Source organism: Pseudophryne corroboree, chromosome 6 (assembly GCF_028390025.1).
Source record: "Pseudophryne corroboree isolate aPseCor3 chromosome 6, aPseCor3.hap2, whole genome shotgun sequence".
Taxonomy (NCBI): Eukaryota; Metazoa; Chordata; class Amphibia; order Anura; family Myobatrachidae; genus Pseudophryne; species Pseudophryne corroboree.
The window spans coordinates 148,511,588-148,537,171 of NC_086449.1; the positions used below are offsets into that span (position 1 = coordinate 148,511,588).

General features: G+C 46.1%; 1 protein-coding gene across 1 annotated transcript in view; it reads right to left on the reverse strand.

The window, feature by feature from the left end:
• Positions 1–25,584, reverse strand: part of FER1L5 (fer-1 like family member 5) — a 926,196-nt gene that overhangs the window by 131,520 nt on the left and 769,092 nt on the right. The window contains exon 46 of the mRNA XM_063929941.1: positions 3,862–4,010. Coding sequence (XP_063786011.1) covers positions 3,862–4,010 — 149 coding nt within the window. The remainder of the gene's footprint in view (positions 1–3,861; positions 4,011–25,584) is intronic.

Sequence of the window (25,584 nt, forward strand, 5' to 3'; positions counted from 1 at the left end):
GATGGTTCTTAAGAGATGGTGCTTTCCGATATATAAAAACATGGTTTCTCAGGTATATGATGTCCCAAAATATCATCCTGTTTGAATATGTTCCAATTTTTCTTAAGTACTGACTTCCTTGTGACAGCTATTATACTGGGATATAAAGGCCCATTGGGTTTTAGTATTACCTTGTTTAACAATGGGTTTTTCCTTTAATAATTCTTGTCTTTCCAGATTATCAGTTCTCGGTTTTGCTTTATTTAAAGTTTCTATCTGGTAACCCTTGGTGTGGAAACGCTCACACAGGTCATTTAACTGTTTCTCACAAAACACGATGAATATAAGGAGTAAACTTCCGGGTGATGGAGCGCATGATGGAACGCATGACTTCCGGTTCCAGCTTTTCGGCATATGCGCAGTTGGCATTGAACGCAGATCAGCAGCGGTTGCACATCAGGTGCGCTGAACTTGTTGTGTGGGTATTTAAGGGCTGGATGGGGATGTAAATGGACACTTCTGATGAAGGACACCAAACGTCTGAAACGCGTTAAGTGTTCCCCTGGACAAGCGCGGTATCCCGAGTGATTGGCAATGCTGAGAACGCACCTGGTGAGACCTTTGTATCCATATCCTTGGTCCTAGTCTTGACTGCTACATCTAAAGACAACCAGAAAGGATTCCAAAGCCGAGCTGTGTGCCACTGGGAATATTGATTATGCTTGGTTTCTTCTATGTATTGTAAGTGCATTGTGAGAATTAAATTGATTTTAAAAGGATTACTGCACTATTGTTTGTTTGCCTCTATGCCCATCTAAACCTGTGCGATGCAAAGTGCACTGTGGAAAGTGGGGCTATCTTGTTGCAGATTTATCACATGATATAAGGAGGAGTAGAGATTATTCACTACAAAACCCGAAACTCCTCGGATTATTTATGGTGATTATTCCTGCTTTATATTATCCTATGTATGACTCCTAAAAGTGCATGTTTTACCATTTGAGCGCTTTTTATCTTGTTACACTGGCACAGCACCATCACTAGGGCTCTGGGCGCCCTGTGCCGCCTCACCCCTTTGTGCATGATGTTGTAATGTCACGCACAGGGTGTGGGGCCACCAGCACCCAGAACTGCAGCAGCTCTGGGCAACTGTATACACAGTAGGGTTCCTGCCTGTAGCATCCAAAGGATACTGGCTGCAGGGGCGTGCGGCCGCACTGGTGGTTCACCCCTAGTTACGACCCTGCAATGGCACCTGTCAAGGGGTGGGATATATTAGACAGCAAGTGAACAGTCAGCTCTTGGAGTTTAAGTGTTGGAAGCAGGAAAAATGGGCAAACATAAGGATCTGAATGATTTTGACAAGGGACAAATTGTGACAACTAGACGAATGGATCAGAGCATCTCCAAATAAAAGGTCTTGTGGGGTGTTCCTGCCCGTTATGCAGTGGTTAGTAATTACTACAAGTGGTACAAGGAAGAACAATTGGTGAACTAACGACAGAGTCAGGGGTAGCTAAGTCTCAATGATGAACATGTGAAGCAAAGGCTAGGCCATCTGGTCCTAGCTCACCAAAGAACTCCCGTATGCTGAAAAGGTAATGCTGGCTATGATAGAAAGGTGTCAGCACACACAGTGAATTGCAGCTTACTGCATAGCTGCAGACATGGGCGTCGGAATGGGGGGGGGGCAAGGTGGCAGCATGCCCTTCCCCCCAAACTTGACAGAGGCGCAGGCACTAGTGAGGGGAAGCGCTTACCGGCAGAGAGCCGGAGACTCCAGTCCCACTTTGGAAAGTCTGCCGCCCCTGCATCCTGCCCCATGTCCTGTGTCCTGGCCGACTCTTCACACAGATGCATTACTGGGAGGAGGCGTGCCCATGCTAAGCCTGCTGGGACATCCCCACCTCCTCCCAGTAGTAACTGGAGTGGGACTGGAGTCTCCTGCTCTCTGCGGTGATCCGCCGGTAAGCGCTCCCCGCATGTGGGGAGGGGGGAGCTCCAAATGTTTTTTTTCCCACTAACCCCCCCCCCCCCCCAGCCATATAACATTGTGGCGCCCCTGGCTGCAGACCAGTCCGAATGAACATGATGATGTCTCTATTTTTATACAGAGGCCTAGTGCAGGCTGTAGTCCCATATGTCCCATTGTTAATCTGGCCCTTTATTTATGTCTTAAATTAGTCATGAAAGTGAGGGGACAGTGCAGGACCTGATTAAGCTGCCCTAGGCTAATACAGAAGCCTATTGGTTGATCAAGCCCTGTGAGGCACCACTCTCTGCTGCTGAAAATGGTACCCGGATGTCTCTCTCAGCTAGGGAGGCCAATCCCGGGGCATTTTTTCAATCCCGGGATTCGGGATTGAAAAATGCTCAATCCCGGGATTCCCGGGATCCCGGGATTGCAGTAGGGAGCAGTGTAGGGAGCAGGGAAAGTATATGTGGAGGGCAGCAAGGCAGGGTGGATGTAGGGAGCAAGGGAGGGTGGGTGTAGGGAGCATGTAAGGAACAGGAAGGGAGGGTGGGTGTAGGGAGCAGCGGGAGAGTGGGAGTAGGGAGAAGCGGGAGAGTGGGTGTAGCGAGCAGAGGGAGGATGTCAGGAGCAGAGAGTGTGGGTGTAGGTAGCGAAGATAAACACTTACGGGCGGGTCGCGGGCACTAGCTATGGACACATACACTGACCGCGCTGGCAGCATTTCAAACGTCGCGCCGGCCGCCAGCCAGTCAGAACTGGCAGTCCGGCAGCCAATCAGGGGCTGCGGCTGCTGCCGCTTCCCTGATTGGCTGCCGGTCTGCCAGCTCTGATTGGCTGGCGGCCGGCGCTACGTTTGAAATGCCGCCAGCGTGGTCAGTACGTGTGTCCTTAGCTGATGTAACTCCCTCGCTGACAGCCAGGCAGCGCTGAGCTATAATGCTCAGCGCTGTCCGGCAAAACTGCGCATGCGCACTCTAATCCCGTGAATCCCGGGATTGGAGGCTCCAATCCCGGGATTCAAATCCCGGCATTTTTGGGCCCAAATCCCGGGATCCCGCCGATCCCGATCCCGGGATTGGCATCCCTACTCGCAGCATCCTGGAATGCCTCCTGCACATGTCAGATTCTCTGTCATCGCGCAGCAGAATAAGCAGGACGTAGTAAGGAGGGGGCAGATGCGGAAGACGCTGCAGCTCAGGCAGTGCTCAGCAGCAATGATGACTGAATAAGTCATCGCTGCACTGCAGACTGCAGCAGTGAGTGGCACAGACAATTATGGTGTCGGCATTAGCCGCAGCCGCAATATCGCATAGTAAAATAAAATAATAAAAAGAAACATAATTAATTTATTGTGATGGCGCTGCTCCCCTCCAGGACCCAGCGCTCCAGGCTGCAGCCTGATCAGCCTATTGGTTGATCAGGCCCTGGGACGGTGCCTTTTTTACATGTGGTACTTTTTGTGAAGGTATATTTTAGAAAGCACAACTAGAAGACTCGCTCAGCCCTTATTGCATCTCAAGGAAGACCCCTAAATGTGCTGCCCCCAGCCCTGTATTTCATCTAGAAAATGAAGCCTCGCTCAACACTGTTGCCACTAACTGGGAACGCCTTCATTTCACTCTCCAAACAGATATCTTCTACAAATGCCATCAACTTGATCTGCAAACCATTGTTCTTTAGTAATTGTCTCTGTAGTTATTTCAGCATGAAATGTGTATGATGACTAGAACAAGGAATAAATGCACATATCAACTGAGGTGCAGCTACTCAAGTGTAATAGAAGACATATAAGGTACTGGAGCTCCAGATGTTGTGGGTGAAGTGATTATTGGTAAGAGCACTTGCAGATATGTAAAATATGGTAAGAAATATATAATACAGGCTTGTGTATGTAATAGCTGCCTTACCAAACTGTGACAAGCACAACTTTCTGTTGTTGACTGACACTTCCTGTCCATCCTCTGTGTAAGTTGGGGAGGCCCATTCTCTGCGGGAGCAGGTGACATTTAGAAGCTGAGAAGGGAGAAGCTGGTCTCTCCAAGTGTTGGGACCGGATCTGTAACAGACAACAGTTCTCAGCCAGTACCATCATTAATATGGAAAGCACACACTAGGAGGGGTATATAGAGACAGAATCAAAACATCCAAAAGATGAAAATACTAATTTATTCAATGTTTCGATCGATTTGGACCTTAACCAAGGACATGCAAATGAAACTAAATCACATAAAAGGATAATTTCTACCCAAGTGTTTTCACACATTACATAATTGGAAACTAGTTATGTGCAAAGAGATACATTGAACTGACTTGAGACACATGACTCAGCTTGGTGGAGTGTCTCGAGACAGTGTCTCGGTACATGGCTCTTTTGTAATGCATTGCAGATTGTGCACATGCAGTGAGTACAGAGACTGCTGGCAGTGCTGGGACTCGTGGAGGGAGTGACTCAGACGGTATCTGATCTTTAGGTTGACCCTGTCTAAGTTGACAATCATTAGGTTGACCACTGAAGGTCGACAGCGAGTAGGTCGAAACTGACTGAAGGAGAGTATAGGCCCTTTAAAAGACAAGTTGGGAGTCTTAAGCAAATATGATAATGACATAGCGGACACACTAAATGAGTTTTTTTCAACAGTATTTACTAGAGAGGACCCAAATCAGGGACTAACATATATTATTATTATTTATTATTATCCTTTATTTATATGGCGCCACAAGGGTTCCGCAGCGCCCAATTACAGAGTACATAAACAAATAATCAAACAGGAAAACAGCAACTTACAGTTGACGACAATATAGGACAAGTACAGGGTAAATAAACATAGCTACATCAGCAGATGACACTGGAATAAGTATCAGGTGGCAGAAGACTGCTGGATTTGGTGCAGCTGAAGATTATTAAAGTAAGAAAAGGGTAAGCACATGAGGGAAGAGGGCCCTGCTTGTGAGAGCTTACATTCTAAAGGGGAGGGGTAGACAGACAGGGGTGAGACAGATGGGGTACATAGAGAGCGTGGAACAGAGTTTAGGATGAGATTTGGCTGGGTTTGGTGAAGAAGTGGGTCTTGAGAGCCCGTTTGAAGTTTTGTAGAGAGGTGGAGAGTCTGAGGGGGAGAGGTAGGGAATTCCAGAGAAGTGGTGCAGCACGTGAAAAATCTTGGAGGTAGGAGTGGGAGGAAGTAATCCGTAGGCAGGAGAGTCGGCGAGCATTAGCAGAGCGAAGAGGACGGGTGGGAGTGTAAAGCGAGATAAGATCAGAGATGTAGATGGGAGAGGAGTGGGTGAGGGCTTTGTAAGCAAGTGTGAGAAGCTTGAAATGGATTCTGAAAGGGAAGGGGAGCCAGTGAAGGTCTAGTAAGAGAGGAGAGGTGGACGTAGTGCGTTTGGTGAGGAAAATGAGCCGGGCAGCAGCATTGAGGATAGATTGGAGTGGAGAGAGGTATTTGTCAGGAATGCCAGTCAGGAGGAGATTACAGTAGTCCAGTCTGGAGATGACCAGTGAGTGGATAAGAGTCTTAGTAGCATCCTGGGTCAGAAAGGGTCTGATCCTGCAAATATTTTTTAGATGAAAACGGAAGGTTTGTGAGAGTTGCTGAATGTGTGGTTTGAAGGAGAGGGAGAAGTCAAGGATTACTCCAAGACAGCGCACTTGGGGGGTAGAGGAGATAGTAGTGCCATCAATAGATAATTAGATTGTAGGAGGTGAGGTTATGCGGGAGGGAGGGAAGATTATCAGCTCGGTCTTAGACATGTTAAGTTTAAGAAAGCGCTGGGACATCCAGGAAGAGATAGCAGAGAGTCAGTTGGAGATACGAGTGAGGAGAGTAGGGGAGAGGTCTGGAGAGGAAAGATAGATTTGAGTGTCATCAGCATAGAGATGATATTGGAAACCAAAAGAACTAATGAGCTTACCTAGTGAGGACGTATAGAGAGAGAAGAGAAGAGGACCAAGGACAGAACCTTGGGGTACCCCTACAGTTAGTGGAAGTGAGGGGGAGGTGGAGTCATGAGAGGAGACAGAGAATGAACGGTCAGAAAGGTAGGACGACAACCAAGAGAGGGCAGTGTCACGCAGACCAATGGAGTGAAGGATTTGCAGTAGGAGAGGATGGTCCACAGTGTTAAAAGCAGCAAAGAGATCAAGTAGAATAAGTAGAGAGTAGTGTCCCTTAGATTTAGCAGCATGGAGGTCATTGCATACTTTTGTAAGGGCAGTTTCAGTGGAGTGGAGAGGACGGAAGCCAGACTGGAATGGGTCAAGCAGTGAGTGTGAGGAAAGAAAGGAAGTAAGGCGGTTGTAGACAATACGCTCAAGGAGTTTGGAGGCAAAAGGGAGGAGAGAGATGGGTCGGTAGTTGGAGAGAGTGTTTGGATCAAGGGTAGGTTTTTTAAGAATAGGAGAGATGAGTGCGTGCTTGAAGGCAGAGGGGACAGTGCCTGATGAGAGGGAGAGATTGAGAAGGTGGGAAAGATGGGAACAAGCAGAAGAAGAGAGGTAGCAGAGGAGGCGGGAGGGGATAGGGTCAAGTGGGGAGGTGGTGAGGGGACAGGAACGAATGAGGGCCATGACTTCCTCTCCAGATGCATGGGAGAAAGATGACAGAGTTGGTGCGAGGGATGGGGAGGGTTGGTAAGGGATGGGAGAAGGCTGGTTACTGATGGTCTGGCGTGATGTGATGTCCTGACGTATGGAGTCAATTTTGGATGTGAAGTAAGTGGCAAAGTCAAGAGCAGAGAGTGAGGAAGGGAGACGAGGTGGAGGTGGGCAGAGGAGTGAGTTGAGAGTGGCAAAGAGGCGCCGGGGGTTGGAAGACTGGGAGGAGATGAGGTTCTTGAAGTATGACTGTTTAGCAAGAGAAAGGGCAGCACTGAAGGATGAGAGCATAAGTTTGAAATGGAGGAAGTCTGCCTTAGAGCGTGATTTCCTCCAGTGTCGCTCAGCAGTACGTGAGCATTTTTGCAGATATCTGGTGCATTTGGTGTGCCAGGGTTGAGGTGTTAAATTGCGAGGGTGAATAGTGGTTGGTGGAGCAACAGAGTCAAGAGCAGAAGTAAGGGAAGCATTGTATGTGGAAGTGGCTTGTTCAGGGCATGAGAGAGAGAGAATAGGAGAGAGAAGCGAGTCAAACAGGGAGGAAAGGAATGTGGTGTCAATAGCTTCAATGTTACGCTTAGTGATGGTAGCCTTAGGAGGTAGAGATAGGGAAGTCGAGAGAGATAGGTTAAAGGAGAGCAGGTGGTGGTCAGAGAGGGGAAATGGGAAGTTGGAAAAATCAGAAATATCACAGCGGTGAGTGAAGACCAGATCCAGTGAGCTCCCATTCACATGGGAGGGTGAGGAGGTCCACTGGGAGAGACCAAGTGAAGAGGTGAGGTTAAGGAGTTTAGAGGCAGGGGATTGTGTGGGGATATCAATAGGGATGTTGAAATCGCCTAGGATAATGGTGGGAATGTCAGAAGAGAGGAAGTGAGGAAGCCAGGAAGCAAAGTTGTCGATGAATTTGGAAGCAGTGCCAGGGGGGCGGTAAATGACAGCTACTCTAAGATGGACTGGTTGGAAGAGGCGTATGGCGTGGACCTCAAATGTAGAGAATATAAGGGATGGTTCTGGTGGTCTGAGTTGGTAGGAGTAACTAGAAGGTAAAAGGACCCCAACACCACCCCCATGGCGACCCCCAGGTCGGGGGGTGTGTGTGAATGTGAGGCCCCCAGCAGAGAGAGTAGCAGCAGAAGAAGTAGTGTCAGAGGGCGTAATCCAAGTTTCAGTAATGGCTAGTAGGTGTAGGGAGTTGGAAATGAAAAGGTCATGAGTGGGGACCAGTTTGTTACAAACAGATCTGGCATTCCAGAGGGCACAGGATAGGGGGTATGAGTTTGTGGGAGAGATGTGAATGAGATTTTCAGGGTTGCTGTAGCGATGAGGTGGGATTAACTTTGAGGGCAGGGATGATGAGAGAGTAGTGATGGTACGGGTGCCTGAGCTAGGAGGGGGAAACTGCAGGAGGTGGGCAGGGAGAGAGGTCAGTGTGATGTGGATGGGGGTGTTGGCAGGTGACAGGGAAGGGAGATAGGGAGCAGGGCTGAGTTGTAGGGTAGCAGGACCATGGGGCAGAGGTAAATGAAAGTGGGGTAACAGAAAAGGTGGGGGAAGGAAACAGAGGAGGGGAGAGAGGAGGAGGTGTAGGAGACTAGGGGGGAAGGATAAAGATACATTATTAGGTAGACACTGAGTGATGTAGGGAGTATAAGAAAGCCTTGACATAGTGTTAAGTAGGTAAATAGGTTGAGGGAAAGTGGAAGTAGGAGAGGAGACTGTAAGGGAATCTGAGCAGAAGAATTGCAGAAATGCAGGTGAGAAAGCAGTGTAGGCTCAAGGGGTGTAGACTTAGTATGAAATGAGTCAAAAGCGTAGATAAAGTGGGTGCAGAAATGTATTTGGAGTGTAAGAAATGAAAGGATTGTGAGAGGTTTAAGAAGCAATGTTAATTATGTTAGATTTTTTAAGTGTTTGCAGGTAAAATTGCATTGGTGCAGCTGTGCTTAAAAAACAAAATTACAATAATACAGATACAAGCATTTGTAGGTGAATTGGACGGTTTTTGAAATGTCCAAGTAAGGTTGTTCCGTGCTATTTAATCAGATGCAACAATCAGGAGGTGAGTGATCTGATGAGTAAGTGACTCACATTTGTTATTAGTCCCAATAATGAGAATATCCCACTGATAGGTACTTATTTAAGCGAGGAAGTAGTCTGTGACCGATTAAAACATTTAAAGATTAATAAGTCACCAGGTCCCGATGGTATTCACCCAAGGGTTCTAATGGAGCTTCATTCTGAACTTGCAAAACCGCTATTTTTGATCTTTAAGGATTCAGTAATATCAGGTATGGTTCCCAAAGACTGGTGTATAGCGGAAGTAGTGCCTATATTCAAAAAGGGAAGTAAAGCTGAACCAGGTAATTATAGACCAGTTAGTTTTACATCTATAGTGGGGAAAGTATTGGAAGGTATTCTAAGATATAGTATTCAGAAGTTCCTTGAAGTCAATAAGGTCATTAAAAGGAATCAACATGGGTTTATGAAGGACAGATCCTGTCAAACCAACTTACTTGGCTTTTATGAAACAGTAAGCGCAAACCTAGATCAGGGTAAAGAGGTGGATTTAATCTTTTTAGATTTTGCCAAAGTGTTCGATACTGTACCACACATGAGACTTATCTACAAGCTACAAGAATCAGGGCTAGGAAGCACAATATGCACTTGGGTCAAAAACTGGTTAGATAATAGGGAGCAGCGCGTTGTGGTAATGGATCTTTTTCAACTTGGACTGAAGTCCTAAGTGGTGTGCCGCAAGGCTCAGTATTAGGACCGCTACTGTTCAATATTTTCATTAACGACCTAACAGAAGGTCTAGAGAGCATGGTGTCAATTTTTGCAGATGATACCAAATTGTGTAAAGTTATAAATGCGGAGGGGGATGCTGAGTCGCTTCAGAATGACTTAGTTAAATTAGAAGCTTGGCCAGCGAAATGGAGAATGCGCTTCAATACAGACAAGTGTAAGGTAATGCACTGTGGTAACAAGAACAAAAATAACACCTACCTACTAAATGGGGTAAAATTAGGGGATTCTGTACTGGAAAAGGACTTAGGTGTCCTCATAGATAGCAAACTAAGCAGTAGTACCCAAAGTAGGACTGCAGCAAAGAAGGCTAATAAGATATAAGCATGCATAAACCAGGGAATTGATGCTAGGGATGAGAGTATTATACTCCGGGCCGTTATATAAATCACTTGTGAGGCCACACCTTGAATACTGTGTACAATTCTGGGCACCTTACTACAAAAGGATATCCTGGAGCTAGAAAAGGTTCAAAGGCGGGCGACCAAACTAATTAAGGGTATGGAGACGCTGGAATACGAGGAAAGGCTTGCAAGACTAGGCATGTTTACACTGGAAAAGAGGAGATTAAGAGGGGACATGATCAACATTTACAAATATATAAGGGGATACAGATCTTGCGCAGGACCTGTTTTTGGTTAGATCAACACAGAGAACTCATGGACGCTCGCTCAGGTTAGAGGAGAGGAGATTCCACACAATACGGCGTAAAGGCTTTTTTACGGTAAGGACGATACGTGTTTGGAATTCCCTGCCTGAGGGAGTTGTAATGGCCAACTCAGTCAACACCTTTAAGAATGGGTTAGATAAATTCCTAATGGATAAGGATATCCAGGGTTACGGGGCATAGGATATCCAGGGTTACGGGGCATAGTCACGCACTATGGTTATTATAAAAAAGAGGGGTTAATCTGAGCAGCAGTCAGCAACTTCAGTCAAAACTTTATACAAAATAATCATGCATAGGAGACCACAAATAGGTTGAACTTTAGATACTATGTTACTATGTTACATGACTAGGTCGACAGTTATGCAAGGTTGACATGGTCATTAGGTTGACATGGGCAAGGTCAACACACAAAAGATTGACACATTTTTTTTTTTTTTTGGGGGGGGGGGGTTCAGGACCTTTTCATACCTTCTCCATCCAAGTGGGCATAGAGTTAGTTACAAACCTTATGGCGAGCGTAGCAAGCCACCGAGCCCGAAGCGTGGTGAGAGGACGCGTTTCAACTGTCAGTGGTCCCATATGGAAATTCGGGTCAAGTACCCCCCCAAAAAAAAGACTGTGTCGACCTTGCCCATGTCGACCTTGCATACCTGTCGACCTAGTCATGTGTCAACCTTCAGTCATTGTCAACCTACTCACTGTCAACCTAGACAGGGTCAACCCAATGATCCACACCCGACTGACTTCTGGGAGTGGGCCAGCTATTCAGCTGCACTGAATGAATCAATGACTCTGATCCGTCTCCAATGAGTCTGCATCGGTCTTACAGGCAGTCATTGAGTCAGATCTCTGGGAGTGTGTCAGCTATTCAGCTGCACTGAATGAATCACTAATCATTAATGAATCTGATCTGCCTCCACTGAGTCTGCACTGTCTCAACTCAGTCTTACTGGAAGTCAGGTACATCACCCAGGAGTGCTGCCACCCAATCACTATGACTGACTGAGAGAGGCTACTGGGGGCTGTCTCAACACAACAAACTGTGAGTGACTGGAATCATTTGGACTTCTAAATGATTCAAGTCATTGTATTGAGACAGCAACTATTATAAACACCATTTAGATAACATACAAACAAATCATCCAAACCCTGTACCCCCGGGGCTAGTCTCCCAGCTGCAGCGGCTCCCCTTCTCCCCCGGCGCAGCGCACCGGGAGCAAGAGGTCCCGGACTCCCAGACGCAGTGCCGTGGCACTCCCTCTACCGGGGGTTAACACTCTTTACTGCCGAGGCCACCGAACAGGGTCCAGGCTGTGGCAGTGCAACCAATATTTTAAAATACATTTTCCCCACACAATTGGCTCTAGTGCCGGTACAGTTTTTGCACAGTGCGCCTATAACATTTCAAATATGGCGCTTAGCACCGGTGTCCATGTAAAAGTGGTGCCAAGTGCCCATTGTCTACTAAAAATGGCGCAATGCACGGAGGGTTAACCCTTCAGTGCCGCGGCTGCCATTAAACATGTGGCCGAGTGGGTCTTCGGCCGCAGGGTCCTAAGTTCAAAACCACTGCTGTGAAATACCCACAGTGCTCCTATAACATGTCCATAAAATGGCATATTTCATTCATCTACATAGCCACCTCCCAGTCACGGCCTACGAATGACCAATACATTCCTGAGTCTATGCGGCTCAATCAGTCCTGTGCGCAGACACAGTGGGATGCAGGTACCATGCACCTTTTTAGGGATTTAGACGCATGGCATTAAAACCACCAACTCAAGTTTGTGTCCAACTCAGAATCAGGCCCAATATGCTTGTTCTAGGAATGGTCAATTAGAAGATGAAATAGAGTGGTATATCTATGCCAAACAGATGTGCCACAAATGAATATGACCTGTATTACAACTAAATTTCAAACAACAGATTTAAAAAATGGGCGTTTTAGCCCATTGCAGAAATTGTGAATGCATCACAATATGTGGGCAGATCGCAAAACCATACGCAATTCCCGGCACATCGAATATTTTTCCTATCTGCGCCAGGCAAGGTCATCCACAAATCTTGTGACACAAGAGGCTGAAGTCAGAGGCCCTCCTTAAAAACACTTGGGCACGCCTGCATTTTTTCAGACACACTCAGAAAACGTCAGGTTTCTGGCCAGAAACGCCGGCTTGCTATCAGTCAATTGGGATCACGATGTGTACACAATTTATTTCGCTATTTTTACTCGCGCGAGCGCTGTGCATGCACAGTTATTTGACAATCGGAAGAATTGCGAATTGCAAATCTTGCAATCCTTACAGAATGAGCTCCTTAATGCAGTGCGAGACGGATGGAGCACCTAGATTCTGGATGAACTCGTACGTTTTTTTTAAAAGCAGAAATCATTTACAAGGCAAAACCAGGTTGGCTTGGCCTTGTAAATGATTTACGTTTTAAATTTTTTTATGAGTTTGTTCGGAATCTTGGCGCTCCATCCGTCTCACTCTACATTACATCCAGCCCATAGTCTTTCATCATCTAGATGGGAGCGTTTCACCAAATAATATCAAAACTCCAACTTCACACTTTAAGGACCATTGGTGGTGATAATGTCAAATATTACCTTTAAACATAAGCTATATACTACTACGGACTGAGTACGCTACTGGCGCACTGAGTACCGTAAGGGTACGCACTTAGCGTAGCAGACGCTAGGCCGTGGGCGCGAGACACGAGCGGCACAGACGCTCACAGAATGATATACAGTAAACCTTAAGTAATGAAACAGTGTAAGGATATGCTTATACTTTAAACCTTAGCAGCAAAGCACTATACCTTTAAACTTTAAGTAGCGCTGGTGATACAAAGTATCAGCAGTGCATACACCTTAACAATGCTTATACACCTTAACAATGCCTATACACCTTAAACAGGTTAAACAGGTTAAACAGGTTAAACCACTTTAAAAGCCCTGGCAGGAAAGTGACAACACAGCACTGATTTGTATTTGAAAACCACATGGTTCTAAGGCCACTGTGGATAGATTCTAATAAAAGGTTAAACAATACATATCATACACTACAAACTAACATCAAAATCTAACACAATAACAGAGAATAACATGAGCAATGGCGAACAAAATGGCTACAGAGAAATATACATACGTGGGGATGATTCGCAAGCGCGTCCTGGATTCCAGCCCTCAGCATTCAAAGAGAAAGCCTTTTGAGAGAGTGAGTGACTGGCCAGGCAATGCTGGTCTTTATATACACAGCATACATTCACAATACAATGGTTCCTACAATCTCATTGTTCATTGGACACAGGAATGTGTCTCTGCATTATAACAAAGGTCATAGGTAGATTTGAACAGGTGGGCTGTGTCTTTCCCCAACTGCTGTAGTGGGTGGTATCCTCTGGATTCCCCCCACATGTGTAATAAACAGCAAAATACAATTAATGTCCATAAACTACTTTTGTACATAACTATACGCAGGAGCGAGCGATCTTTTCCTAACTAACACCGAAATGTTACCCTTAAAATACCCTACAGCTGGATACTAGACACCACCTTTCAACCTTTATCTGACCCTTCCTATCATGCAAAGAGGAATCTCTCTGTCCAAGAACCGTTTAAACTAAACATACTTGCTAACGTTGTCTAGGGGAATATTAACTATCAACACACTATATGGGTTAAATATGCTATGATCGAGTCGCCCGCTACACGCTCACAAACTCTACAGTAAATGCGCATACCACGTGCCAAAGCGCACGGCCGTAGAAGCTCCATTACGCAAAGTGCGAATATGCGTACGCACGGCAGAGCGTGTGCACGCGCAGCGGGCATGTGCATGGGGTTAGTACAAGGCATGTGAATCATGATATTTTTCGACTTTGACAGTCCACCATTTGGCAGTCACCAATAACTGCCACTATCTAAATAATTTAAGCAGAAAAATATATAATACCATGAACTATCTTATTATGATTGGGAGTAGGGAGGAGAGGAGAAGGTGGGAAATGTATGACCTAGTGGGATAGTAAAAGCATGTATGTATGAAATTCATGTCTGAGGGGTCATGTATCATCGTGCCGTACATGTTCTAAAATAAGCTTCGAGGTATTGCGAAGTATACATTGAATCCTTCTTATCCCGTATTAAGGGTCTGTAAGTGGGCTAACAAACTCTACCGAGCTCTTTTCGGCTTTTAGTTCCAACAAATGGGGTGCACATTAGTTGATGATACATGAAGGGGAAAATATGTGAGTGCTAATATATGTGCCTATATTACCTGTCGACTATGTGTGTCACTACCTGAAGATCGTAGAGATGAAGATAAGAAAATAAGAATTTACTTACCGATAATTCTATTTCTCGGAGTCCGTAGTGGATGCTGGGGTTCCTGAAAGGACCATGGGGAATAGCGGCTCCGCAGGAGACAGGGCACAAAAGTAAAGCTTTTACAGGTCAGGTGGTGTGTACTGGCTCCTCCCCCTATGACCCTCCTCCAGACTCCAGTTAGGTACTGTGCCCGGACGAGCGTACACAATAAGGGAGGATTTTGAATCCCGGGTAAGACTCATACCAGCCACACCAATCACACCGTACAACTTGTGATCTAAACCCAGTTAACAGTATGATAACAGAGGAGCCTCTGAAAGATGGCTTCCTAAACAATAACCCGAATTAGTTAACAATAACTATGTACAAGTATTGCAGATAATCCGCACTTGGGATGGGCGCCCAGCATCCACTACGGACTCCGAGAAATAGAATTATCGGTAAGTAAATTCTTATTTTCTCTATCGTCCTAAGTGGATGCTGGGGTTCCTGAAAGGACCATGGGGATTATACCAAAGCTCCCAAACGGGCGGGAGAGTGCGGATGACTCTGCAGCACCGAATGAGAGAACTCCAGGTCCTCCTTTGCCAGGGTATCAAATTTGTAAAAATTTACAAACGTGTTCTCCCCTGACCACGTAGCTGCTCGGCAGAGTTGTAATGCCGAGACCCCTCGGGCAGCCGCCCAAGATGAGCCCACCTTCCTTGCGGAATGGGCCTTAACAGATTTAGGCTGTGGCAGGCCTGCCACAGAATGTACAAGTTGAATTTTGTTACAAATCCAACGAGCAATCGACTGCTTAGAAGCAGGTGCACCCAACTTGTTGGGTGCATACAGTATAAACAGCGAGTCAGATTTTCTGACTCCAGCCGTCCTTTAAATGTATATTTTTAAGGCTCTGACAACGTCCAACAACTTGGAGTCCTTCAAGTCGTCTGTAGCCGCAGGCACTACAATAGGCTGGTTCAGGTGAAACGCTGATACCACCTTAGGGAGAAAATGCGGACGCGTCCGCAGCTCTGCCCTATGTCGAATGGAAAATTAAATAAGGGCTTTTATAAAACAAAGCCGCCAGTTCAGATACTCTCCCGGCCGAAGCCAGGGCCAGTAACATAGTCACTTTCCATGTGAGATATTTCAAATCCACATTCTTTAGTGGTTCAAACCAATTGGATTTGAGGAAATCTAAAACTACATTTAGATCCCACGGTGCCACCTTAGGCACCACAGGAGGCTGTATATGCAGTACTCCTTTGATAAAAATCTGGACCTCAGGGACTGAGGCCAATTCTTTTTGGAAGAATATTGATAGGGCCGAAATTTGAACCTTAATAGATCCCAATTTGAGACCCATAGACAATCCTGATTGCAGGAAATGTAGGAAAACGACCCAGTTGAAATTCCGCCATCGGAGCACTCCGCTGCTCGCACCACGCAACATATTTTTGCCAAATACGGCGATAATGCTTCGCGGTGACTTCCTTCCTTGCCTTTATCAAGGTAGGAATGACTTCTTCTGGAATGCCTTTTCCTTTTAGGATCTGGCATTCAAACGCCATGCCGTCAAACGCAGCCGCGGTAAGTCTTGAAAAAGACAAGGACCCTGCTGAAGCAGGTCCCTTCTCAGAAGTAGAGGCCACGGATCGTCCGTGACCATCTCTTGAAGTTCCGGGTACCAAGTCCTTCTTGGCCAATCCGGAGCCACTAGTCTTACTCCTCTTTGCCGTATAATCCTCAATACCTTTGGTATGAGAGGCAGAGGAGGAAACACATATACCGACTGGTACACCCAAGGTGTTACCAGCGCGTCCACAGCTATTGCCTGCGGATCTCTTGACCTGGCGCAATACCTGTCCAGTGTTTTGTTGAGGCGAGACGCCATCATGTCCACCATTGGTTTTACCCAACGGTTTAATAGCATGTGGAAAACTTCTGGATGAAGTCCCCACTCTCCCGGGTGAAGGTCGTGTCTGCTGAGGAAGTCTGCTTCCCAGTTGTCCACGCCCGGGATGAATACTGCTGACAGTGCTATCACGTGATTCTCCGCCCAGCGAAGGATCCTGGCAGCTTCTGCCATTGCCCTCCTGCTTCTTGTGCCGCCCTGTCTGTTTACATGGGCGACTGCCGTGATGTTGTCCGACTGGATCAACACCGGTCTTCCTTGAAGCAGAGGTTCCGCCTGGCTTAGAGCATTGTAGATTGCTCTTAGTTCCAGAATGCTTATGTGAAGAGACTTTTTCAGGCTCGACCACACTCCCTGGAAATTTCTTCCCTGTGTGACTGCTCCCCAGCCTCTCAGGCTGGCATCCGTGGTCACCAGGATCCAATCCTGCATGCCGAATCTGCGGCCCTCCAATAGATGAGCCTCCTGCAACCACCACAGAAGGGATACCCTTGTCCTCGGCGACAGGGTTATCCGCAGGTGCATCTGAAGATGCGACCCTGACCATTTGTCCAACAGATCCCTTTGCATGGAATCTGCCGAAAGGGATTGCTTCGTAAGAAGCTACCATTTTTTCCCAGGACTCTTGTGCATTGATGTACAGACACCTTTCCTGGTTTTAGGAGGTTCCTGACCAGGTCAGATAACTCCTTGGCTTTTTCTTCGGGAAGAAAAACCTTTTTCTGAACTGTGTCCAGAATCATCCCCAGGAACAGCAGACGAGTTGTCGGCATTAATTGGGATTTTGGAATATTCAGAATCCATCCGTGCTGCTTTAGCACCTCTTGAGATAGTGCTAAACCCATCTCTAGCTGTTCTCTGGACCTTGCCCTTAATAGGAGATCGTCCAAGTATGGGATAATTAATACGCCTTTTCTTCGAAGAAGAAATATTATCTCGGCCATTACCTTTGTAAAGACCCGAGGTGCCGTGGACAAACCAAACGGCAGCGTCTGAAACTGATAGTGACAGTTTTGTACAACGAACCTGAGGTACCCCTGGTGTGAGGGGTAATTGGAACGTGGAGATACGCATCCTTGATGTCCAAGGATACCATAAAGTCCCCTTCTTCCAGGTTCGCTATCACTGCTCTGAGTGACTCCATCTTGAACTTGAACTTCTTTATGTACAGGTTCAAGGACTTCAGATTTAGAATAGGCCTTACCGAGCCATCCGGCTTCGGTACCACAAAAAGAGTGGAATAATACCCCTTCCCTTGTTGTAGAAGAGGTACCTTGACTATCACCTGCTGAGAATACAGCTTGTGAATGGCTTCCAAAACCGTCTCCCTTTCTGAGGGGGACGTTGGTAAAGCAGACTTCAGGAAACGGCGAGGTGGCTCTGTCTCTAATTTCAACCTGTACCCCTGAGATATTATCTGCAGGATCCAGGGATTTACCTGCGAGTGAGCCCACTGCGCGCTGTAATTCTTGAGACGACCGCCTACCGCCCCCGAGTCCGCTTGCGAAGCCCCAGCGTCATGCTGAGGCTTTTGTAGAAGCCGGGGAGGGCTTCTGTTCCTAGGAAGGAGCTGCCTGTTGCTGTCTCTTCCCTCGTCCTCTGCCTCGTGGCAGATATGAATAGCCCTTTGCTCTCTTATTTTTAAAGGAACGAAAGGGCTGCGGTTGAAAGGTCGGTGCCTTTTTCTGTTGGGGAGTGACTTGAGGTAGAAAGGTGGATTTCCCGGCCGTAGCCGTGGCCACCAAATCCGATAGACCGACCCCAAATAACTCCTCTACGCATCGCCTGTCCACTGTCGTGTCCATAAAGCTCTTCTGGCCGAAATGGACATAGCACTCACCCGTGATGCCAGTGTGCAGATATCTCTCTGTGCATCACGCATATAAAGAAATGCATCCTTTATTTGTTCTAACGACAGTAAAATATTGTCCCTGTCCAGGGTATCAATATTTTCGATCAGGGACTCTGACCAAACTACCCCAGCACTGCACATCCAGGCAGTCGCAATAGCTGGTCGTAGTATAACACCTGCATGTGTGTATATACCTTTTTGGATATTTTCCATCCTCCTATCTGATGGATCTTTAAGTGCGGCCGTCTCAGGAGAGGGTAACGCCACTTGTTTTGATAAGCGTGTTAGCGCTTTGTCCACCCTAGGAGGTGTTTCCCAGCGCTCCCTAACCTCTGGCGGGAAAGGGTATAAAGCCAATAACTTCTTTGAAATTAGCAGTTTTTTTATCGGGGCACCCCACGCTTCATCACACACGTCATTTAATTCTTCTGATTCGGTAAAAACTACTGGTAGTTTTTTCACACCCCACATAATACCCTGTTTAGTGGTACCTGTAGTATCAGCTAAATGTAACATCTCCTTTATTGCCAAAATCATATAACGGGTGGCCCTACTGGAAAATACGGTTGATTCGTCACCTTCACCACCGGAATCAGTGCCTGTGTCTGGGTCTGTGTCGACCGACTGAGGCAAGGGGCGTTTTACAGCCCCTGACGGTGTTTGAGGCGCCTGGACAGGCACTAATTGAGTGTCCGGCCGCCTCATGTCGGCAAACGACTGCTTAAGCGAGTTGACGCTATCCCGTAATTCCACAAATAAAGGCATCCATTCTGGTGTCGACCCCCTAGGAGGTGACATCCTCATATTTGGCAATTGCTCCGCCTCCACACCAATAACGTCCTCATACATGTCGACACATACGTACCGACACACAGCAGACACACAGGGAATGCTCTATACGAAGACAGGACCCACTAGCCCTTTGGGGAGACAGAGGGAGAGTCTGCCAGCACACACCAAAAAGCGCTATATATGACAGGGATAGCCTTATGATTAAGTGCTCCCTTATAGCTGCTTTTATATTAATATATTGCCATTTATTTTGCCCCCCCTCTCTGTTATACCCTGTTTCTGTAGTGCAGTGCAGGGGAGAGACCTGGGAGCCTTCCTGACCAGCGGAGCTGTGACAGAAAATGGCGCCGTGTGCTGAGGAGATAGGCCCCGCCCCTTTTTCGGCGGGCTCGTCTCCCGCTATTTAGTACATTTAGGCAGGGGTAAATATCTCCATATAGCCTCTGGGGCTATATGTGAGGTATTTTTAGCCTTTTTAAAGGTTTTCATTTGCCTCCCAGGGCGCCCCCCCCCCAGCGCCCTGCACCCTCAGTGACTGCCGTGTGAAGTGTGCTGAGAGGAAAATGGCGCACAGCTGCAGTGCTGTGCGCTACCTTAAGAAGACTGCAGGAGTCTTCAGCCGCCGATTCTGGACCTCTTCTTGCTTCAGCATCTGTGAGGGGGCCGGCGGCGTGGCTCCGGTGACCATCCAGGCTGTACCTGTGATCGTCCCTCTGGAGCTTCATGTCCAGTAGCCAAGAAGCCAATCCATCCTGCACGCAGGTGAGTTCACTTCTTCTCCCCTCTGTCCCTCGTTGCAGTGATCCTGTTGCCAGCAGGAATCACTGTAAAATAAAAAAACCTAAGCTAAACTCTCTAAGCAGCTCTTTATGAGAGCCACCTAGAATTGCACCCTTCTCGGCCGGGCACAAAAATCTAACTGGAGTCTGGAGGAGGGTCATAGGGGGAGGAGCCAGTACACACCACCTGACCTGTAAAAGCTTTACTTTTGTGCCCTGTCTCCTGCGGAGCCGCTATTCCCCATGGTCCTTTCAGGAACCCCAGCATCCACTTAGGACGATAGAGAAATATGCGTTATAAATGCAGTCATATGATGTTGTATGTGATTGTCCTTGGATGTCTTGTTGAAGTCTTGTTGATGTCTTGTCCGGGTTGCTGTATCTTTGCTGTAAATGGCAAGCAAAGTTTTTCAAGTGTCCATAAAGTTAAAGTCTCTAAAAGTTCATCAATGGTCTGTATAAAAGTTCATCAGTGGTCTCTATAAAGGGTCATCAAAATCTTCTTCCGAGTCGATGTCTTTTTACCTTGGAGAAAAACAAAGGAGAAACGGGTGAAAGAAACGGACCGTGGAATCACATTTTATCACAGCATTGTCTCGATTGATGGGTCATAAATTAAACCAGTTGTTGTTACAATGCCCTCGCTCCTCAAACTCATCAATTTGGTATTACGCTTGCAATTCATTGAAATCCGAACACATCTAAATATCAATCCAATCATTATGACAACTCCTAGGATACATAAGAGGAATTTCCCTACAGTAACGATAACATTTTGGGCCCATTCTCCTAAACCTGAGAACCAATTGCGTGGGTCCAACCATGATACCCAGCCGGTCAGTTCATTACTCACAGAAGTAAGGGTAAGGTTGTGCCTCCTTCGGAACTCCCACTTCAATTGCAAGATATCGTCCAGCTTTTGATCTATGACCTCGGTTGGGTCATCAGTGCTGTTTGTGATATACGTACAGCACTTTACACCATACTGAGTTGCTAGGGTGACACAATACCCGCCTGTCACTGCTGTGATGTAATTTAGAACCATCCTGTGCTGGATCAGTTCCGTTTTGTAAGCTTGCAATTCTCTCCCAGTATACCTAAAGGTGTCATCATACATCTCGGTGATATTGTCTATCAGGTTCGCTAGCGCAGTTATATACCTAAAATTTATAACTCCTCTGGCGGTACGGGTGATATCTAACGCGAGTAGGAGTTGAATCCCGGTGGATTCGTGGATCAAATCAGAGGCTGCATGCTCTGTCCTATCTATAAGGTGTCTTTTTACAATGTGTTCGTAATGGGTGTGAGTGTAAGGAGCTTGAGCATTGCGGTGAACGTCTTTCATCTTTTCATGGGTAATGGTCATTACTTCTGGCAACACTCTTCCAATGTAACACAATCCCTCTGAGTTTGGGGCAAGCCACTTATACGCCTTCCTCCCACATATGAAATATGCATCATCGGGGAGGACATATGGGACAGAATATGACATCACCATATTACAAACCTTCCAGGTGAAAAATCCTATCCCTAACTCTCTCATCTGTTCAGTACACGTATCAGGCTGTATGATATGCGCACAGTATCCTGGTGATACTTCTCCAACCCGCATGGTCCTACTTCCTAGAGTGTACCTATATTGAAAATATCTCCCACCGCTGGCTATTTGGCGTATAAGCTCTGAGTCTACGGGCATCCTATCGGCTCTGTGTGAGAATGTCATGGTTTGGTTGTTCCATGTCACATCCCAATTTCCCGGCTTTCGGGGATTGGAAATGTTAAAACATGTTAAGGACCTATCCACATGATATTGGTGCAGCTTCAAACTAGGAGGCTTAGAAATATTAAATTTCTTGTCCACCGGTCTCCCATCCCTTAATTCAAGTACCTCATCTATCGTTAAAGCGTATGGCACTAGTCCTGACTTTCTATGACCTTGAGGTACTTGTGAGCACACCCAGCATTCCGTTTGGTTTAAAACCTTACCCACTAATGAGTGATAGTCACTCAATGGATGACGGTCCATGTTGATATTAAGGCTGGACTGACATCTCTGGATGCACCCGTCCTCAACTATATTTTCACAATTCCTACAGATACAATTCTCTTCAGCTAACAATCCTTCACAATGTCTCTTAGTGTCATGGCTACCAGATCGTTTTCTGATACTCGCCTTTGCTCGGTGATTGTGTTGCTATTGGAATTCTACGCCTTATCATCGGAACCCATTCCAGATCCTTTCTCGACCTCTCTGGTACTCTCACCGAAACAGACTGCTCTGGTCAACAACAGGGTCAACAGGAAAACACGGAATGCAGTCTCGAAAATAATTGAAGGGAAAGAAAATTGTTACGATAATTGTCCTATAGTCTTGTTGTTCTTCTTGCTCAGATGTCGTCTCAACAGTGCTGTCTCTCAGTCTTCCCAAAACGAACACTCCAGTGATACGATATTCTTTCCAAATCAGCGATCTTTCTGTAAGGAGCATAAATCTTGCATTACCATTTGTCTAACTGTTGTGTGACATACCATCCGTAAAACATGAAAGAACAAAAAGGGAGAGAACAATAGAAAAAAAAAAAACAGTCAGATTTCCGTTCACCATCAGGCTGTCACACCAACATGTCCATCGGTATCTCTGCACAGTCTCCCCCACCAGTATTTCCACTCTCCACCCTCTGTGCGTGGCCAGGCACAATGATGCTGGTAAGATATACTGGGGTTGGGTAGACCTCTGAGAAGACCAAGTAGACATGTGACGTTTGAGCTGTAGTTCTGCTGGTGAACGTCAGAGATGAAAAGGAAACATTTAAAGATAATCACAGAGTCTACCTGGCCGCCCTTGTGTCTACAAGGAATGACCTACCAATTACATCGACTGTAACCTCAGGCTTACTATCAAGGCTAACAATTAACTTCACTGGCTGCAGACTACAGGTGTGGCCCCAAATTTTTCCTATATGATCCCTGATTACAATTACGTGTGTCATACAGTGTGTCATAACTTTGCTCGTGTTCTTGTCTAGGAGGTCTGACTTTTTGTGTGCTGTTACAGTTGCTGGCATAATGCCCTTCCTTTTTACACAGATAACAAACCCTTGGCTTCCTCCATGTGCCAGGGGCCTGGGGTTTTGGTCGATTTGATGCCTCTTCTAGTGCTTGGATGCTCATCAAAATCAACTGCTCTCCCTGTGCTTCCCTGGTTCTTTGGATATTATGGTCATGTTCGATAGCGGACTCTCTTAATGCAGCCACTGAGATACCTCTCCAGTTAGGTTGAGTGGTCTGTATCCTTGTTCTCAACACTTCTTTTAAACCTTCCATTAATACGGACACCGCTACCTCTCTATGATGTACACTTTCCTCAATGTCCGCGATCCCAGTGTATCTAGCCATTTCCTCTGATGCTCGATGGAAATAATCAGAAGCAGTTTCACCTTCTTTTTGTCTAATGGAGAAAATTTTGTTCCACTTGACAACCGTTGGGAAATATACTCCTAATTGCAGGTTGATCTGTTTAACATTTTCCTGATTGTAATCTTCAGTGAGAGGTACTTCTGCGTCTAACTTACAATCAGTAATAAATTTCGCAGGGTCAATACTAGAGGGCAAACATGCCCGCAGTACTGTCCGCCAATCTTTGTTAGTGGGTTCGGCGGCGTTACCTAGTTCTTTAATGAACCTTTGGCATGCGGCTAGATCTCTCCTGGGATCGGGAAATTCAGACATAATTGTCCTCAATTCTGTCCGGGACCAGGGACAATGCATGGCAATGTCTCTGACGGGAGTGACTCCCTGAGCGTCAGTCTTTCCATTTGGGACTGCAATCACCCTGACAGGATTAAGTTCAACTACACCATCTTGTGTTGACTCTACAATGTGAGGTGCAATTGTCTGTGCATAACATACAATACCGTACTTACCTGTGGACACGACCTCACCTGACCCTCCGTTAGGGGGCTTTACTACTGCCTTTACCGATTGGGCCGTGCCCACCTGGGTGTCTTCTATGGTGGCTGCTGAAAAAAAAATGCCGACATCGTGCTGGGCTCACTTTCTTGCTTGTAATCCTGAGGGAAGTTTAACATGGGGTGCAACTGGCACGGGTTAGAATTTGTATATTTATCATTTTTACTCCTATCGTCATTAACACATTTATTACATTTACTCTTATTGTCATTACTACATTTATTAAGTGCACTACAGGTTGAGTATCCCATATCCAAATATTCCGAAATACGGAATATTCCGAAATACGGACTTTTTTGAGTGAGAGTGAGATAGTGAAATCTTTGTTTTTTGATGGCTCAATGTACACAAACTGTTTAATACACAAAGTTATTAAAAATATTGTATTAAATGACCTTCAGGCTGTGTGTATAAGGTGTATATGAAACATAAATGAATTGTGTGAATGTACACACACTTTGTTTAATGCACAAAGTTATACAAAATATTGGCTAAAATGACCTTCAGGCTGTGTGTATAAGGTGTATATGAAACATAAATGCATTCTGTGCTTAGATTTAGGTCCCATCACCATGATATCTCATTATGGTATGCAATTATTCCAAAATACGGAAAAATCCGATATCCAAAATACCTCTGGTCCCAAGCATTTTGGATAAGGGATACTCAACCTGTATTATCATCATATCCCAGTATGCCATTCTCTGTAGCCATTGTTTCTCCAGTTGCCATCAGTTTCCTGCTAGTGTTGGAACCAGCTGTGTAAGCTAATTCCCTCTGTATATCACTCTCTTGTTGCCATAAATGTAAACAGTTTGTGTGTCTGATCCTCTGTTTTTGGGACTTTATGAGACAGATCCTAAGCCTTAGATTATGCAATACCTCTGAGTCAAAACTACCTATCCCAGGAAATGGTGCTTTATCCCCCACAGTCATTCGTGTCCATTCATCACAAAAGGTCTCACTGTGGGGACCATACTTCCCCCACATTACTAACCGAGCAGACCCCCGGGGTCTGCACATCTCTTCAGTCTGAACCCTGACTGCCACATGTCCCTGTGTTGTGCATTTGGCTTCCATTGTGGACCTTTTTAACACAGAAAAACTTCCTAAAATGCACCAAACACAGAAGTCTACGGTGGAAATCCTTCAAGCTCTTCCACTGAACTTCTTCTGCTCCGGGTATCCCCGGTCCGCCTTCTAGCAGACTCGTGTAGCCGTTGCAGACCCTACCTTTATTTTACACAAATCACGATTGCATGTGCTCACTACAACGCGTATGAGGATAAGATTTACGCATGGATATGCAACCTCATATCATGTTGCATTTATTGTTTACACATACAACCGTGCGGTCCAATCGTACCACTTATAGACACTTGTTATCTATAAATGGTAGGATCATTGGAGTCTCTTCCGTCTGTGCTCCACAACAGCCGGAGCGTAATACCACAAAATTTTTTAGCACACTCCGTCGCACGTGTTCACCAAAACCGTGCTCGCACGTTTTCACCTAGACCGTGCTTCACCAAGACCACCAAGACCACCAAGCGGAGTTCAATACACTCATACCTTTTTCAGCCCACACTATCATTCTATAGTTTTCTGATCAGAAAAATCATTTCCCGTAAACTGATAGCTCTCCCCAGAGGTACTACAGTAAAGTAAGGTATTTAAACTAAATATTGGATACTGATCAATTTGTGCTATTATCCCGTGGCTGCCGTATCGCCTAAACTAAAACAATGCTATTGTGTGATTAGTATTTAGAGGGCGCATCTGTACGCATGTTGCGTAAACACGCCACGTGTATAGGCCTCTGTGTTGCGTACGCAATCTCGCACGTGGTCCGAGATATGTATACAAAAGCCGGATGCGTCCGCAACAATACAAATAACACGCTTCTATAAATGTAAACGATATTCAACTA